At 49.4% G+C, this 18,086-nt stretch overlaps 1 protein-coding gene across 1 annotated transcript; it reads left to right on the top strand.

Annotated features, from left to right (window-relative positions):
- The first annotated feature begins 3,179 nt into the window (after positions 1-3,179).
- Positions 3,180-17,798, top strand: LOC135804532 (pneumococcal serine-rich repeat protein-like). Its single transcript, XM_065318420.1, has 4 exons — positions 3,180-4,610; positions 8,445-8,552; positions 12,026-12,116; positions 14,282-17,798. Exons 1-4 carry the CDS (start codon positions 3,813-3,815, stop codon positions 17,659-17,661), a joined length of 4,377 nt encoding a protein of 1,458 aa, XP_065174492.1. The 5' UTR covers positions 3,180-3,812; the 3' UTR covers positions 17,662-17,798.
- Positions 17,799-18,086: the final 288 nt, after the last annotated feature.

Raw genomic sequence — 18,086 nt, 5'->3', positions numbered from 1 at the left:
CAAAGTCACTTGCGTCAGTTTCTACCGTGAAGCTTTTCTCAACATCGGCCAGTTGCAACACTGGCGCCTCGAGTAATGCTGATTTTAGAGACTCGAATGCCTTCTGTCTAGCAGCGCTCCATTCAAAGCGTGAATTTTTTTCCGGTGATTTCTTCTAATGGACGAGAGATGGTCGAGTGTCGATCTATGAACCTTCGGAAATAGTTTGCAAAGCCAAGAAACTTCCTCACATCAGTTACTGACGACGGAGTTGGCCATGTTTCCACAGCACTTATCTTCTTCGGATCAGGGGAAATTGATGTGCCGTTGATTTTATGCCCCAAGAAGAGAACTTCTCTCACGCCGAATTCGCATTTAGACTGTTTGCAATACAGCTCACTATTTCTAAGTGTTTCTAGAACTGTTTGAAGATGATGCTGATGATCTTCCCAGGTCTTGCTGAAAACTAGAATGTCATCCAAGAATACTACAACGAATTTTCGGAGATGCGGTTGCAGAATAGAGTTCATGAGTGACTGAAAGGTGGCCGGGGCATTAGTCAGCCCGAATCCCATGACTCTAAATTGGAAGTGGCCGAACGGCGTATTAATGGCCGTCTTAGAAACATCCGAGTCTTGAATTCTGATTTGATTGTACCCCGACCGCAAGTCCAACTTGGAGAAATATGCACTGCCCTGGATCGTGTCGAATAAGTCATCAATATTAGGAAGACAAGCTTTGTTTTTGATCGTAATTCTATTCAATTCTCGCCAATCGCACACCATTCTCAGAGTACCATCCGACTTTTTCACAAAAAACACAGGTGCACCGTATGGCGACTTACTTGGCTCAATGAATCCCTTCTCAAGTAATTCTGACAGCTGTGACTGGAGCTCGTCCATCTCTGGTTTCGGCAGGCGATAGGCGGGTCGAGACGGTGGTCTGGCTCCATCTTCTATCTGGATTTCATGGTCGACTGGTCTCTTCGGTGGAAGCTCATTCGGCAGCTCGTCTGGAAATAAATCCTGGTACCTCTTGAGCAGGTTCTGGATGTCTTGTTGCTCTGATTCCTGGAGTTGTGGCCCGGAACGATTCTCCTCGTTTGCAGCAGTGACCCATGCAAGAAACCCCTCGGCTCCACTCCTCAGGGCATGACGAGCTTGTCGGCCACTGATAAACATGCTTTCCACAGATGGCCGGTCGGCTGTCGGCGGGTTAGCTGAAGGCAATTTGGCAACAAAGGGCTCACCGTCCAACTGAACTTCGTTCGTACGGAAGTTGATGCTGGGGTTGTTCCTTGTAAGCCACGGCTTGCCAAGAATAGCGTCGTAGCGAGTCAGGGGATACACAGTAAAGTGCTGTTCCTCACTGAAGCCCCCGACTGTCACCCTTAGCGTGCGTGTGGAAATCTGCGGGACCTCGCTGGTCGAGCCGTCCGCCAATGTTACGCTCAGCACTGCTGAGCTTGCATCCGTGTCAAGATGATGCTTTCGAACAAAACTGTCTGCAATGAAGTCATGCGTCGAACCGGAATCTATCAGCATCACTGCACGGCGACCGCCGATCTTTCCCTGTATGCGCAGTAGGTCGTGTTCAGGTTCATTGCCGACGCTGACGTTGCTGACATGACACCTTTCTGCAACGGGACAATTTCCTGCAGCTATGGGTGTCTCCGGCTCCGTAGGCTCCTGGAGAGCAACGTCTTCAACCTCCAGAGCTCCGAACCGGTTAGCGACTGGTACCGGCGTGGGTGCTTGGGTCGTCGCCAGTAAGCGCACCCCCTTTCTTACTGGCGACCAGCGTTTGGGTAGCGCTGTCCACCCTCAGTACAGTCTTTAGCGAGGTGGCCTGGCTTCCTGCAAGCAAAGCAGTGTCCCATTGCTCGCAGTTGGACACGCTCTTGGTCCGTCAGCTTGCGGAGGCCCTGAGTCTGACCACGGAAGCTGGGCACGGAACGCGACTCTCTACTGGCTGGTGGCCCCGACGCCGGTGGCCCTGACGACTGCTCCACGGTGTTTGCTGCCATGACAGCTTGCTCCAGGGTACGTGGATGCTCACGCATGACCTGTCGCTGGATGTGCGGCACTAGACCCCTGACGAACAGCAGCGCTCTGGTGTGGTGGTCGATTTCCGGCACTTGCAGGCTGAGGCGAGTGAAAGCAGCAATGTATGCGTCCAGCGACCCGCGCTGCGCTGCGGAAATTAGTCCCATACGCGATGTTTCCTCGTTATGCCGTGGTCCGTACACATCGCCAAGTGCCGCTTTCAGAGCAGGCCAGTCGGAAAACACTTGGTTAGCTTCCAATGCCGCTATCAACCAAAGACGAGCGTTTCCAGTCAAAAATCCTGCCGCGTAGTCGACCCTCTGTGCCGCATTTGGGAGCGCCAACGACCGTAGGGCCATGTCCATTGCAAACGTCCATTCTTTGAATGTAGCGGAATCTCCTCCAAACACAGGCGGCTCTTTCGTAAGGCGGGGTGTTGGCTCCCACGGTTCCGAGTTCGGATGTATCGTTCGGTTTCCTTGGCTAACGCGCTGAGCGGTCTTGATATCGTTTATCAGCCGAACGACGAGTACGAGGAGCGTAAGCAGAGCGACCAGAACACCTGCCAAAAGCAGAGTAGTAACCATCCTCTGCTACCAGTGTAACAGGTTTAATCAAACTTGAAAAGTAAGAGGCCTGGTTGAGCGTGCCTCGACCAGTTATATGCAAAATGTGATAGTATACATGTGGCAATGGCGCCAATGAAGGTGCTAATAGACAGGCGTAAGACGCATGAGGTGCGAGGGAGTGTAAAGTTATAGAGAACAGGGGAAACCTGTTACAAGTTTGGCATCCGAAAGATTGTGATTGTAAGTAGATTCTACGCCTACTAAGGGGCCGGGGTTGATCTACGTCGACGTAGCGCATAGTCAACTTACTGAGTAGATTCTACGACTCGTACCGCGTCGGCGGTCGACCATCCGACATCCGGACATCGCACACGGCGGGTGGTCGGCGACTGGTCTGTACATGTAGATAGGTATCGAGCCGCAAAGCAGCAATATTCTGATATCAGGGCGGCGGGCGCAGGCCCGGCTCACGCGGCCATCGCAGCTTTCCTCAAAGATTTCGCCAAACTCCACACCAAACAAAGGTTGTAAAGAAAAACACACTTGAACTTCGTTGAAGTAAGCATACATTTTTTTAGAAGTTTCGAATTCATGTCGCGTCGGAAGTTACATTGTTGCAGTATGCCACGTCCATTGCATGAATGCTTCAGGTACTAGGTCAGCATGGTCCCTGCACTGCTGCGTGTTTACTGAAAAAGAGTTTCCCAAGGTCATGCCTGCTTGAGCGGCTGGAATTAGTTGAGGAGGAGTATTCACCTTTGTGGTTCTGCTCGCTTGTTTGATTTTACAAGTGTATGATGGAGCAGAGGCGGTCAGTGGTTGCCATACTCACGTCACTGCTCGTGGTCCACCCATCTATACGTACCTACACGAGAAGCTAGAGAAGAGAGCCAATTCTGTAGCAGAATCCCACTCCAGGCAGTTCTCTGAGTTGTTCCCGTGCGATAAGTTTTAGGGAAGTCCAAACAGCTGGCCAGAGATGTCTTACTTGCTGAGTGAACGGTGAAGCAAACGAGTTTCCTGACAAGTGGCAGGGAGTTGGAAGTGAGAAGTGCTTGTTGTGTACCCGCAGTGTCTAGCCTGACGTTCTGTTGCAACAGCCGATGCACAGCTAATTATCCTGCAGCCTGACATTACTGTACTGTCTGTAGTATTATTTTCGTTAGCGAGAGTCTGGTAAAGCCCCTGCTTTCTTACTGGTATTGGAGCGTTAGCAGAAATGAAACTCCCTTTCGGTCGGTCGGATGGTGGTCACAGTCGCGAATCAAGCGATGAGGCCGAGTTGTACCCGATTCGTGAGGATATCGCCGATTGGCTGTGGACAACGCTGAGTCCTGTTATCCCTGACATGGCCCCGATCACAGCTGAATCGTTCACGTCTGACCTAGCCAGTGGAGAGATCCTGTGTCACCTGTGTAGGTACATTCAGCAGGCGTTTAGTGAGCAGTCAGATAGCACACAACGTACAGACTGCAAGGGCAGTGGTGGTAATGGTGGTGGCCATGGTGGTGGTCAGTGTGCACCAGCTTGGTCGGTGCCCACGTCGTCGGAAGTCAAAGTGCGCAAGGTGGCCAAGGATTCGCGCTTTGGCCAAGCGTTTGCACGCGACAACGCCTGCGCGTTCATCTCGTTTGCCCGCGCGATGGGACTGTCCGACGCCATTCTCTTCACGGCAAACGGGCTGGTCGAGAAGCAGTCGCCGCGAACAGTCCTGCTGTCCGTTCTCGAAGTGATTCGCCGCTCTTCCAAGCTGGGTGTGTTTCAGTATGTGCCTCAGATCATTGAGTTTGAACAAGAGATCGATGCCGAGGAAGCGGAAGACGCTGGCAGCTCAATGCCGGTAGTCGGGGTCAGCCTGGAGTCCATAACGTGCCCGATGCCTGCAGAATCACATCTATCTAGAAGTGGCGGCGGTGGTGATGGTGGTGGCGGTGGCGAGTGCGCACAGAAGTCAGCCTCCTCGGCGTCACCTGCAGGGCCACCGGCGCCGGCTAAAGTTCTCTCGCTGGATGCCCTGGTGAGTGCTCTCTCCGTCACTGTGCTGCTATAACTGTGCTGCTGCGTCATGCTCATGCTCACTTGTACATGATGTGTGTGTATAGCGCGATGCTCACTTGTACATGACGTACATGTATGTAGATGTTTACTTGTGGAGGAGGGTGTTTTGAATAGGAACGGTTTGACAGCAAAATGGTGTAGACCCAAACCGATCATCAGTGCGGATTGTTCTATGTCCTATTTGAAACACCCTCCTCTACATGACGACGTATGTATGTATGTATGTATGTATGTATGTATGTATGTACACACACTTGAGAGGGACGAAAAGCGTTTCTTCTGTAACTCTGAGTTTCACGGTTTTAACCGATCATCAGACAGCAACTTGACTACAATTTTCAGAAGATAGGATTGATATAGGCTGCAAGCTTGGATCATAGCGCGAATGGATGATCCAGGCTGATAGTGTAATTGTAAAAATGCGTAAGTTGGTTGATGGGGTGCAAAAATACACTTTAGGCCTAGGCTCATGAAACCACATGTTCTTCTGAGGGAGGCAAGAAGAAGGACAATGGGGTAATTATGAGCAGCACCTCACCTGCGACTGCGAGTGGTGAGAAGGTTATGTGACGGCTGATGGTGAGAATTTTGAGAGGTACTTATTTTCAAGCCTGCACTTGCTAACTAGCTCCGATCGAGCTTGCAGCCTATATCAATCTTATCTTCTGAAAATTGTAGTCAAGTTGCTGTCTGATGATCGGTTAAAACCGTGAAACTCAGAGTTACAGAAGAAACGCGTTTCGTCCCTCTCAAGTGTGTGTACTAGGCTCTGCACCTTGGTGTATTGAGCACTCTCACGAGCAACCACAACTCCCTCCGAGTATGTATGTATGCATGCATGCATGTATGTATGTATGTATGTATGTATGTATGTATGTATGTATGTATGTATGTATGTATGTATGTATGGCTAACTGCTGTTAGTTAGCTTAGTGCTCCAGTGCATTTGCCACATGTCAGGCAGGTAGCACTTGCTGCAGTGTCTGGACTAGGACCGATCTGGTATGGTACTGTCAGTCACCATGGGCTTGGTGTCTCTATTGTCAGTAGTCCAACAGGGGCAGGAGTCACTCTCCCGGTCGCAATCACCAATGTGAACACGCGACATGTTTGTGCAGGAAATCGTTGGCAGTGAGAAAGGCAGGGAAATGGGGATCTTGGCGCATTTTAACCCATTGAGGGCTACAGGGCCTTTCATCTGAGACTCTGAAGAAAATGCTAAAAATATGGCCAATGTACAGCTCCACAACTTCATAGTCTAAGAAACTAGGTTGTTGAACTCTTGTGAAATGTTGACCAAGGCTATAATCATCACGCTGACCAACTCGATATAGTTCCTAGAAAGGGGAACAAGATGCTATACGACACGTAAGTTCATCCAAATTGCGTAAAATACGAAAAAGTCGGCAATTTGAGTTGAATCACCGGACGAAAAAGAAGAAAAAAAAGTATCCAAGCGGGATTCGTACCCGCAACCTCTCGTACTGAATGCCGGAAATGTACCGCTCGACTCTGGGGTCTCTTGCAACCCTACGCTGGAACACGGAGCTTAGTACGGTAGGATAGCCTGTCAGCCCGAGTATATTCGGGCTCAGCGCCCTGACGTCATCCTGAATCCCGAATATATTCGGGCTCAGCAGTCAATGGGTTAATGTACGAGCTGCAAGCGGCCGTACATGCTGTGATTTGGTTTTGCAGACCAGCGTGCCACTTGAAAAACATAATCATAGTCACACGTGTTTTACAGCTACTCGAGTAGTTGTATACTTATGCTGTGGAACTCACCTAGTGACTAGTTATATATAGTACTTATTACCGAAGGACGTACCCAGAGTGCTGACAGTGCTCAACACCACAAAGGCAGAGCTTAATACACAACAGAACAAAACAACCTGATGATTGCGTGAGCATGAAACTTAAAGTAGCAGCAAACAAGCCTTGATTGTCCTTGTTGTTCTGTTGTGTATAGTACTTATTATTATTATTACACGCATTCCCGCGTTGAAGTGTAGCAGCAGTATGCTGCGTCCACAGCTTCGCTTTTGCAGAATGGCTTGGGTGAGAGGAGAGGGGAGAGAAAACAACAAGGCAACCAATATCTATGAAATAGGTCACAATAACATGAACATGAAGAGAACCAACCTACATATGCATGATTGCACAAGAATGGAGACGACAAATGGCTATAATCATTGTGCCACAAAACCGGTACACAGGAGATCTGTCGACAATGTAACGAAACATAAAACTCAGTTACTCAATACAGGTTCCACTAAATTACAAGAGAACAACGCTACAACATTAGAATTGCCGCTAAATTATCGCACGTGTAGAGAACGAGTCCAATACAAATGAAAACCATGAACAGACTGTCCCGAAGTTATTTTGGGAACAAATTGTACTACATACATGTACTTGCTGACACTGACGCTGACGGAACACGGATTTGTACTGCTCAATAAAATCCAGTCCACTTTCTCAAGTACGCGCCGGGCGTTGGGCAGCCCTACATTATATAGACCTGCGAACACTGGGCTGCGAAAAGGTGTACGGCGCCAACTTGACTCTCGCGACTGGATTTCATTGATCAGCACTGTACTTACGTGTACAGTACTCTAATTTCAGAAATTTTCGGTGCTCAATATTTTCGGTATGAGGGCAAAAGGCCAAGTTAGGTGAACAGAAATTTTTGGTACAGAGAAGCAGTTCCCTATTGGATTATGTGTGTTAGTGTTTGTTCGGTGTATTGAAATTTTCGGCATGAAACAGATGCACCGAACGTACCGAAAATAAAAGTACACTGAAAATTGGAAGCACCACGGCCATTTTGTCACACTGAAAAATTTGTGAAATTACAGTACTCTGAGACGTGCAATTGTTGCTTTGTACGAACATTGTCCGGGCCACTGGTGTGTTCAACTGTACTGCTGCATATTGAAGTACATGTACCGAAAAAAGGTCCGGTATGTTTGGACAAGAAAGTAAAAATAAATATTCGTGTCCGTTCCCGAAGGCGCGGAACTCACGACGCTAACACCCGATAAACCTGTGTTTGGACAGGAAGCACCCGGAAACTATCCACTCTGCTGTTCACCATGCTAGTGCTTCATATTCGAGTTCCACTGTGGCTACCTGCCAAATAAGAGATACAGCTCCCCACCTCCTTTAACTGATGTTCAGCTCTTCGGGCTGGGTCAATCCGGGCATTGAGCTTGTACACATGCCGGACTGTACAGAAGCAGTGTACAAAGTGGCTGTGACCTGTACGCGTGCTGGTGGCCTGCCCCAAGTTGTGTTGAAAAGTACAGCTGGACGGGTCAAGTATGTATGACGTTGGCCAGAGAATCAGCCATGTGTACTCAGTCAACTTGTGATAACCTGCTGCATGAAGGTTGGAGTTGTGATGAACTGTTCTTGTCCACAGTTGCCCTCTCATTGTAGCTATACTCTATGTACATCCGTCATCGTACGACACAGTATAGTTATGCTGAAGTTGTTATTAATTTTGTTGTCGGGAGCGAGAGAAGTCAGATGAGTCTCTCTTGGTCCTGGTGATAAATGAACCAACACACCAGCATACTTGCAGCGTATAGCTTGCCATTAATAGGTAACTTTCCTGTATCTGTTGGGATACCACCACCACCACCACCACCAGGGACATGCCCCGAATCCAATGGTGTTTGGTCATTTCAGAGCCACCAATATTTCTCCTCTTGTTTCGCTGCTTGCTTGCTTGTTCTCTGACCGGCATGCTTTTTCTGTTGCTGTTGTTGTCGTAATCGTTGTCTTGCAGATCAAACAGATTGTAGGTCAGTGCAAGTGTGGTGTGCCGTACCAGGTGATCAAGATCGGAGAGGGCAAGTACCTGTTTGGTCCACAGCAGACCAAGCTGTTCTGCCGGGTAAGCCGATCCTTTGTGGGGTGCAACATTTGTACAGGAAAAATGCCATGTCCGAAGAATGTCCTCTAGGTCAAAAACGATTGACATTTGTACAGTACACACGATCTCTTTCCGGAAGAAGACAGAACCAGCTGTCACCTATTAAATATAAATTATCAAATTCGGAGTTGTAAAAGTTGACATATTCTAGTCTGTACAATGTAGAATACGCACGCAGATGAATTTTTTTTTAAATTTTCATCCCCGTACGTATTCTACATGTAAACATTATACGATTTTTCAGCATTCAAGTGACTGTGTAGGGTGTATTTACATGCTTCTATGTTCAGAAGTGTTCCTCTCTTCAGCTCACAGATGGCTTGGTGGTATTCATGGCAACAGTGACAACCCTCACAACACACACACAGATAAAGTGGCCGGCCATGGAAGTTTCTGCGAGACAGCCGTCTTCATCTCCTTTTTAAAACAAAGCGCACAGTTCACGCGTGCTGAAGTGGCTACCGGCAATTGGTCAGGCACGGAAATGGACTCGTGATTGCGCTTCCTTCCAGCAGGAAACACAGGTGGTCCATCATTGGGCTAAGTCGACGCACTAAAGCGGCGCGGAAGTCCTCTTATCAACAGCCAGCTGCTCACAGCTCCTATCTCGATGGCTATCATCTCCGAATTATTTTACTCAAGATCCCGGCGGCGTATAGCACCAGGGGCTGACAAAGAGAGAACTGCTACCCCGCCGCCACCGAATTCAATCCATTCGGTGATGCACTAGCACCGGTCACGACGGAACAGGTCGAATCTCGGGATTATAGTGGTTTCATCTGGAATGGCTGAGTTCAGCCATGTTTCCGTCATGCACAAAATATCTACTGTGTATGTGATGTTGGTCAATTAGGCCTCTATCATTGGCCAGTTTGTTTCTCATACTTCAAGTATGGCGACAATTGAGGGTACGCGTACAATCCAAAGAACATTCACAGACTGACCGTATGCTAGGAAGAGGCGATAGACCAACACGAGCTTTCTTCATCAGGACCCAAAATCTGTCTTTGTAAATTCTCTCACCTCCTCATTCCCTACTATCACTATCTCCTTCAGTGTCGTCCTCGTCTCCCTCTTCGTCATTCTCCACTTCATCGAACCAAGGAAGATGCTCATACTGCACATTCAGATCATCTCTGGCCATGGCACTTAGAGCCTCGCGCAGCCGTGGTGACAATAGAGCTCTTTCAGGCACCACCAGCTCCTTCAGAGATGAGCATCTCTCAGCAGCGGCTGCGAACAGATTTGCTTCGTCGTCAGCATCCCAGAAATCATTCCTCTGAAAGCGGCACGACAGCTTTCCGTACAGCCTGCTGCGCTGGGGTCAGGTCGTTGCTGACGAATACAAACTCCCGCTCTTCTCTAATTTGAGCTTCTACATCTCCATGGCACACAAAATCACTGTGGCCATTCTCACCGGGGTTGGTGTCTATGCATGGGGTTACCCTCGCTGCTCTTTCCGTTTCAGTCATTCATCAGGTTCGAAATTTCATCTTGTATCTGGACAGTATGAGCACTATCAGTGTGCTCTTTGAGTCTTGCAGTCTCAGTCATGCTTCTGGACAGGGTCTTGTCGCCATCTTTGATCTTTTTTCTCCAGCGTGGAGATCCGTTTCTGGACCGATGTCAATTCGATACCTGTTTTTTTTCAACTTTCTTTGTAAAGCTCTTCAATCTGGTTGGCTAGCAATGCAAGTAACTGTGCCTGACCGTCTAGTGTAACTCCTTTAGCATGTTACTTACAGTGTTGTCACACTTCTGGGGGGGGGGGGGGGGGGGGGTGCCGGTGTGCGGACGCTTGCATTTTCCAACAACAGCAAGTGGAACTTTCTCTCCAACAGCAGAGGTGCACACCACGAGAGCGATTCTCTCCTTGGCCTTCATCTGTTTCACTCCGCGAATGGTCCTCTTCTCCTCCTGCTGGCAATAGACGCGGTTGGGTAGCTTTTGGTGGACCAGCCCTGTTTGGTCAGTGTCATCAGCCGACTCTGATGTGCTCGATGATAAACCAGGCTTATGGCGTGGCTCAATGCCTACTAAACATGTCCAGCTTGCCGCAGCTCCAGTGTTGCAGGTGTTGCTGCTGCTGGCACCAAACTGGACGCGCTGTCTCCAGTATCACAGTCTTTCTCTTGCCCAGTGTAAGACTACTGCTAAGAGGCATTGTCTTTGCTAAACCCGCAGACGTGAACCAAGCATCTTTCTCTTTCGCCGTCATGTTGAGATGTAGTTCTATCTCCCCAGCACATGTGCTCTCCAGCCGACCTCATATGCTGCTTCTTAACCTCCCGACTACCAAGAAGAAGAAGTTATAGGATGATGATGCGCATGATTGTACATGTGCATAATACCATTACTAATCGGGTATTATGCCTAGACATGTGCATAATACCATTACTAATCGGGTATTATGCCTAGACATGTGCATAATGCCATTACTAATCGGGTATTATGCCTAGACATGTGAATGTACATGTTCAAGCCTAATGCCCGAGTGGGTATTTCGACATTTTCTCTGCAATACCCAACTAGTGATTAGCGCGTGGGGTGCTCGGGAAACATGGTAGCCCCACTACCCGTGCGCAGTCCTATACGTTGTGTAGTTCCATTGGTCATGCTGATCACTGTGATGGTCTGTGCAGTACTGAAGTAGTAAGCAGTGAAACTGGTTACGGCCTGATGAAAAAAGGAACAAGATGTTCGGCTTGTGATGGGGGTTCTCATAACTCCCCTAGCATGTTGTGTTCTTCTTACGTATTACATTCTTTACTGCTGTCACTGACTATCACATCCCCACCCATCGCACTGGCCTCTTCCAGTATTTCCTGGCCAAGGAAAGGTGAATTAAAATCATCAAAACACCCTACCGCACAGGTGGCGTGTTCCCAAGCAGTGTACCCACTTAGAGAGAGAGATAGAGAGAGAGCAGTGTCCATGATCTGCTCAAGTACTGGTTGGCGGGAGAGGCAGTAGTACACATGCAGAAGTACAATCAGTACAGTGTACAGTGTATATCCGACATTGGTGTGCGGCGTTCACGTCCTACACTACATGTACGCATGAGGTTGTGTGATTATGAAGTTTTAGAGATTCGATTGGAATACTGGAATACTGGTATGGAATGAAACGATATAAGCCCCTCTCGAATGTTTTAATAGGGGTATAATTTTCATTTGACCAGACGAGACCACACGACGCTTGCAGACGACAGCACGAACAGTTCACCGGCCACACCCCACGAAAGCGAGTAGTGTTACTCCTGACAAGGCATGTTTATCTGTATCCTTCTCTGCCTCCATCACTGGCATGTTTATCTGTATCCTCTGCCTTCATCACTGGCATGTTTATCTGTATCCTCTCCATTCTGCCTCCATCACTGGCATGTTTTGACTGTGCCCTCTTCCTTTCGTTTGCTGATCATCGATCTGCTGTAGGTGCTGAGGAATCATGTCATGATCCGAGTGGGTGGTGGGTGGTGCCAGCTGCCTACGTACTTGGAAAAGTATGACCCGTGCCGGGCACCAGGTAGGACAATGTTGATGTGTTATGGTCACAATCCAGTGCAGTCACGGCTGTTGATTGCATGCTACTAGCAATGCTTCATGTGGCGATTAGATGCACGATGTGACGCGTTTCATGAATGCACGTGTACACAGGATGATAAGGGACAGAGGCCAGGGGGGCTCTTGCTGCATGCCGAACCGCTTGAGTTGGTACAAACACGTGCATGTACGCGCACATCTACTCGCCCGTGCGAACACGCACGCACACACGCACACACACACACACACACACACACACACACACACACACACACACCTCGGGCCTCGAGACCTCAGACCTGCCCATCGTGGAAGCGATGATAGCGAACAGCTATGTTAGACATAGCAGCTTGTGCTGGGATTACACCATTCAACAGCTTGCAAGGCTGATGAATTGACCGCCACTAATTTTGGCCTGATCTACACCACACAGCTGATTGAAGTGGCTTTTTCTGGCCAGTGAATCCCTATTTTTCATTTTTCATTTTTTTACATTCTTCATTATTTGGCCCAATATCTGAGAAAATCGACCTTCGGGGCTGTTTTGGTGAAATTGATTTTTTTATTGCAAATTGATGTCTTGCCTTGGTAGAGTATTGTGACTTCGTTTCACGGCCATCAGACCAATATTGACCATGTAGAAGTGCATTTTACAGTCAGGAGTCATGTTAATGAATTGTTCTTTTTTTTACATTTTTGAAAGATCAGTGTGTTTGGAGCCACAAAAAATTGTTTCTATGTGATATCACTAGCCAACTAATATAGCAAAGTGTTTTTACTGTTCAGGTACTTCATTTCCAGCATTCCGTGACTTTATTGAGGTTGTGTAGTTGCAACAGCAGCAATAGCAGCATTAGAAGGAGAGGTGATTTATCTGTTCTCCTGGTGATGGACATGCTTGACAGGATAGTCTGCAACAGATTTTGATGGAACACCATGATACATGTGACAGCATTCACATACTTATTGTGAAGGAGTCAAACAGAGCAAATGCGTCCAGATTCGCCTTGTTGCACTTTGTGGAGACTGACCATTTCCAAACATCAGTAAACCAGCCTGACAAGCGTTTCACACCACCAACTCAAAAGTAACAGAATGTTACTCGAGATTGCCCAGCCTCATGTGCTCCGTGATGGTCTGATTCGCCATTATTAGCTCGAGTATCGAGCTTGCCATCCCAAACATTTTAGGATCATCGTCGCAAAGAAAACTCGCATCATTTCGTGCTGTTTTAGCAGGTCTGGCGTGACACTCAGGAAACAGTTCTGCCACTCGCGCAAGGGCGCCCAGCGACCTTGCAAGCGGCGTACCCTCAGGAATCCACCTGGTTGTCCTTGCCTGGAGCTGTAGCAGCTATCGCTGAGGCAGACTGTGGTTAGCCTTGATCATACTCATCCAGGCCCGGCAAGTCCTCATCATCGTCGCCCCCGACAGGTAAGTACCGCGTGTCACTTGCGAACGATTCGCCTGACATGCGCTCTCAGAACTAGAAGCGCTGTTGCCGCTTGACAGGATATCCACAAAGAACGATGCATCACCGTCCATGGGATCGCGGCTGCTGTGCTCCGTGAGCCCAATAACCAACTGACACAAGAATCGCCTTCAATTTTATTCCGCCATTGTCGTCTCTGCACTTTGCTTTGACGGAATCGATTTTTTTGCGAACAAATTTGTTTTTAGTGTTTTCTCAAAAAAACCGCGTAGCCCCGAAGGTCGAAAGTCTCAGATATCGGGCCATTTGACACACACACACCACACCACATACTCTGACACACACATGCGCGCACACGCACACACACACACACACACACACACACACACACACACACACACACACAATGCAATACAATACAATAATGCCCATCCGTAGATGATGGCAGGTCCTGAAAGGACCGAAAGTGTTTCAGTCACGGGGAACAGAACTCCGAGTGGCGAGTGAGGTCCCGGCGGCGGCGAAAATCTCAGCCGCAGTGGCACCTGAAATCCCGAGACACAGGTTTAGGCGGCTGGATGGTGTTGCAGGCCAGTCTCCACGCTCGACACACACACACGCGCACACAAGCACACATACGAGCACATTTCTTTTGCTTGTACATGAGTAACTGTCGTTTGGCTACTTTCTTTGTCTGCGCCTTTCTTCCCACCCAGAACACGCCACCACGGGCAAAACTCGGCACGTTGGCACCTCCAGCAACGCTACACCACCTGTAGAAGCAAATGCGGATGGATCAGTGGACCGAGCTGAACCGTCAGCCCACGGTACATTGTCTGACGTGTCTGACGTGTCTCAGATGAAGCGCCTGCGCATGAGAATCTCCATGTTGACCAGGAAGGCCTCTCTCCAGTCGTCGCGCGACGAGCCAGAGCCGGGAGAGCAGTTGAAGAAGTCGGCCTCGACTGATCTGGATTCACGTCTTGTTCTCCAATCGCCTGCTGAAAAAGCTCGCAGCTGTGGAACTGCCAGTTGTACATCAGCAGGCACTGGTGATGCTGCTGCCTCTGCATCTCACGTCCGTGGTGATGAGGTTGCGCAAAGAAGTGGTCGCCTTAGGTCGAGCACCATTTCCGTTGCGTCTGGTCACGCTGCGAGAAGGAGAGGTGTGCATAGAAACGGGCCAACGAGCATCGAAAGCTTACCAGCGGCGCAAGCATTCGGTCTCGGTAAGCCGAATGCGTCTGCTAGTGTCGAATGCAAAGGGGTTTTATCATCGTCTGTGCCCTCTTCTGCTGATGGACTGTCCCGTAATGTGACATCCTCTGATGCAGACACACACTGCATGGCAAGTGCCAAGAAAGGCAGAACCTTATGCTTTGCTGACAGGGGTAGCAAGCCACCAGTTTGCCTTCCTGTTGCATCTTCAGGTACAACATCCGGCGGTGACTCACCTGAAGTGCGCGTGGACACGGTTGGAAGACGTCCACGCAGCACTTCTTTCTCCGGTAGACAAAGTTCAACGACAACAGCAGCTAGGAAAGTTGTGTTGATGAATTTGACTGCCTCCGACGCACAGCAAGGTTCCACGAAAGCACCTCAAAACAGCGATAGCTCGAAGCGAACGACACTTTCTACCTTGCATCCAGGCCCAACAAAGACTGCCACTCCCAGTGCTTCTAAAGCAGTTAAAACCAACCAATCAGCCGCATCTTCAGGTACAACATCCAGTAGTGACTCACCCGAAGTACGCGTAGACACGGTGGAGAGACGTCCACGCAGCAGTTCCTACTCCGGCAGGCAGAGTGGAGCTACAGTCGCGGCTAGGAAAAAGGTGTTGATGAATTTGGCTGCATCCAAGGCACGGGACAGTTCTGCGAAAGCACCTCAAAACAGCGATAGCTCGCAGCGAACCGCACTTTCTGCCTCGCACCTAGGCCCAGCAAGGGCCACGCCTGCTGCTTCTAAAGAAGTTAAGACGAATCAGTCAGCTGCATCTTCAGGGACATCATCCGGCAGGGACTTACCTGAAGGACGGGCGGACACTGTTGGAAGACGTCCACGCAGCACTTCCTTCTCCGGTAGACAAAGTTCAACTACAGTCGCAGCTAGAAAAACGATGTTGACGAATTTGGCTGCCTCGAACGCACCTCAGAATAGCGATAGCACGCAGCGAACCGCACTTTCTACCTTGCACCCAGGCCCGACAAGGACTACCCCTACTCCCTCTAAAGCAGTTAAGATGAATCAATCAGCTACATCTTCAAGTACAATATCCGACAGGGACTCACCTGAAGCGCGCGTGGACACGGTTGGAAGACGGCCACGCAGCACTTCTTTCTCCGGTAGACAAAGTTCAACGACAACAGCAGCTAGGAAAGTGGTGTTGATGAATTTGACTGCCTCCGACGCACAGCAAGGTTCCACGAAAGCACCTCAAAACAGCGATAGCTCGCAGCGAACCACACTCTCTACCTCGCACCCAGGCCTAACAAGGACTACCACACCTAGTGCCCCTCAAGCAGGTAAGGCCAATCAGTCAGCTGTTGCAACAAGACGATCTCAGTCGTTTAAGTCCGCTAGCAATCGCTCCAGCAGTGTGAAGAGGAGCACGCCTAGTCCACAGTCAAAAGCAACCATCAATAGCAGCAGCAGCAGCAGCAGCAGCAATAGTAACAGTAGCAACAATAGCAGCAGTGCACGGGCCGAGAGTAGGAAAAGCGGCACCGGTGTACAGTTCTCGAAAGCTGCCAGCTGCGCCACATCGGCGGTCACTGAGAGCACGCCATCCAGCGCGAACTCTACTCCTGCTCGCCAATCTAGTACAGCCGGCACAGGTCACTCTAAGCTCAATAGCAGTTCTGTCTCGCTGCGTCGCAGTGTATCCACGAAACGGCCAGGTGGTGCCCGGATTGGCCAAGGGAAAGTAGCTGAAGGAGACAGGGATACCTGTCAGACCTCACCATCCGTTTCTAAGGGCATCTCGCCAAGCTCCAAGTCTCATGTCAATAAGCTGCAGTCGAATTCCGGTGCAAGCTCTCCTGCATCGTCCCCTCGACCGAGCAAAAAGCCAGTTCCTCCCGCCGATGTTACAAACTCCAATCGTCAGGCACTTCCCGATAGTAGCAAGGGTGGGGTGTCAGACTTTGGATGCACGGATGGGTCAGATCTGGAAAGTTGCAATGCTGCCGCTACTTCTGCGAGAGTAGCTACAGAAGACCTTGGTGGTAGCGCAAGGCAAGCCTTGTTCCGCGCATCATCGACAAAGGCAATCAGGTTCTCAGCGGATTTAGAGGATTTAGAGAAGCAGCAGCAGCCAGAGGCTGAGCAGCAGTCTAGTCCTAACGGTCGGCGGCGGCACAGCAGTATCAATGAAGAGAATCCTGACGGCAATGTCTGTGAGAAATCCGGTGTGCTCGATGCTGCCGCCCTGTCGGATACAAGTTGCAGTACACCATCCAGGGACAAATCTCCCAGCAAGTCAGCAGCCGCATCTGTACATGTTTCTAGACAGCAGTCCACGGAGACGCTCACATCCACTACTGCTAAGCACCCCGTAGGCACGCAGGACAAGACAGATGCCAAGCCTAAGGCTCGGCGGACTACGGCATTCTCTGTACAAAGTGATCAGCCTGCCACACCGAAGATTGCCGAATCCAAGCAGAAACCTCCAGGCATTTGCAGTAGTTCTCCAACATCACCATCGTCCGCTGCTGTTAGACGTTCGGCATCCTGCCGGAAATCTCTCCCTAGTGGTACCAGCAGCCCCAGGCCCCCGTGGAATAGTTCCAAGCAACCCAAGGACGGTGCGCGGGCACACACTGCAGTATCACGTCAGTCTTCACGTGACCAGTTACAGAAGCCATCAGCCGACTCCTCGGCGCCGCATCAAAAGTCGCCGTCGCCAGAGCCCGTCGCCTCTCACTCCAGGAAGTCTGCCGGCGGGGCCACGTGCCACCAACAACAGTCTCTGACAGTGGCGGGTGGTCCGTCGCGCTTAGCCACGTTGAAGAAGAGCCGAACGTTCAGCAGTCGTCAGGGCACCGGCAGCATAACTGCCGCTCGTGATCGCATGCTCTCCAAGGTGTGGAAGTGAGATGGCGGCCATTCTTCTCATGCAGTGTGATGTGTATACACGGAAATTTCTCTGAACTCTTCCTTTTTTTCTCTTTTTCTATCTTTTAATCCTGCTTAGTGTCTGAAGTGTGATGCATTCTGTTAGTGTATATATATATATATATATATATATATGTGGTTGGGGTAGTCAGTCTATATCTCCCGCCCCACCTTTTCTTTATTGCTAGCTCATTAGCTTGCAGTTCGGGCTTCAGATTTTCGCGTAAACATAATCAAGATCAAATTTGTTTACGTTGTTCTTGTCACAATAACAACAGTACAAGGATTTTTTAATATATTCATACAAGTAGAGATACAAGTAGAGATAGTTTTTTTTAGTTTTTTTAGTGCTCCCTTCTTTATACATTTTAGTGATTTGTTGACAATATCAACATCCTGACATCC

This window comes from Sycon ciliatum, chromosome 1, assembly GCF_964019385.1.
Source record: "Sycon ciliatum chromosome 1, ocSycCili1.1, whole genome shotgun sequence".
NCBI classification, from domain to species: Eukaryota; Metazoa; Porifera; class Calcarea; order Leucosolenida; family Sycettidae; genus Sycon; species Sycon ciliatum.
This window is presented reverse-complemented; position numbering and strand designations above follow the sequence as displayed.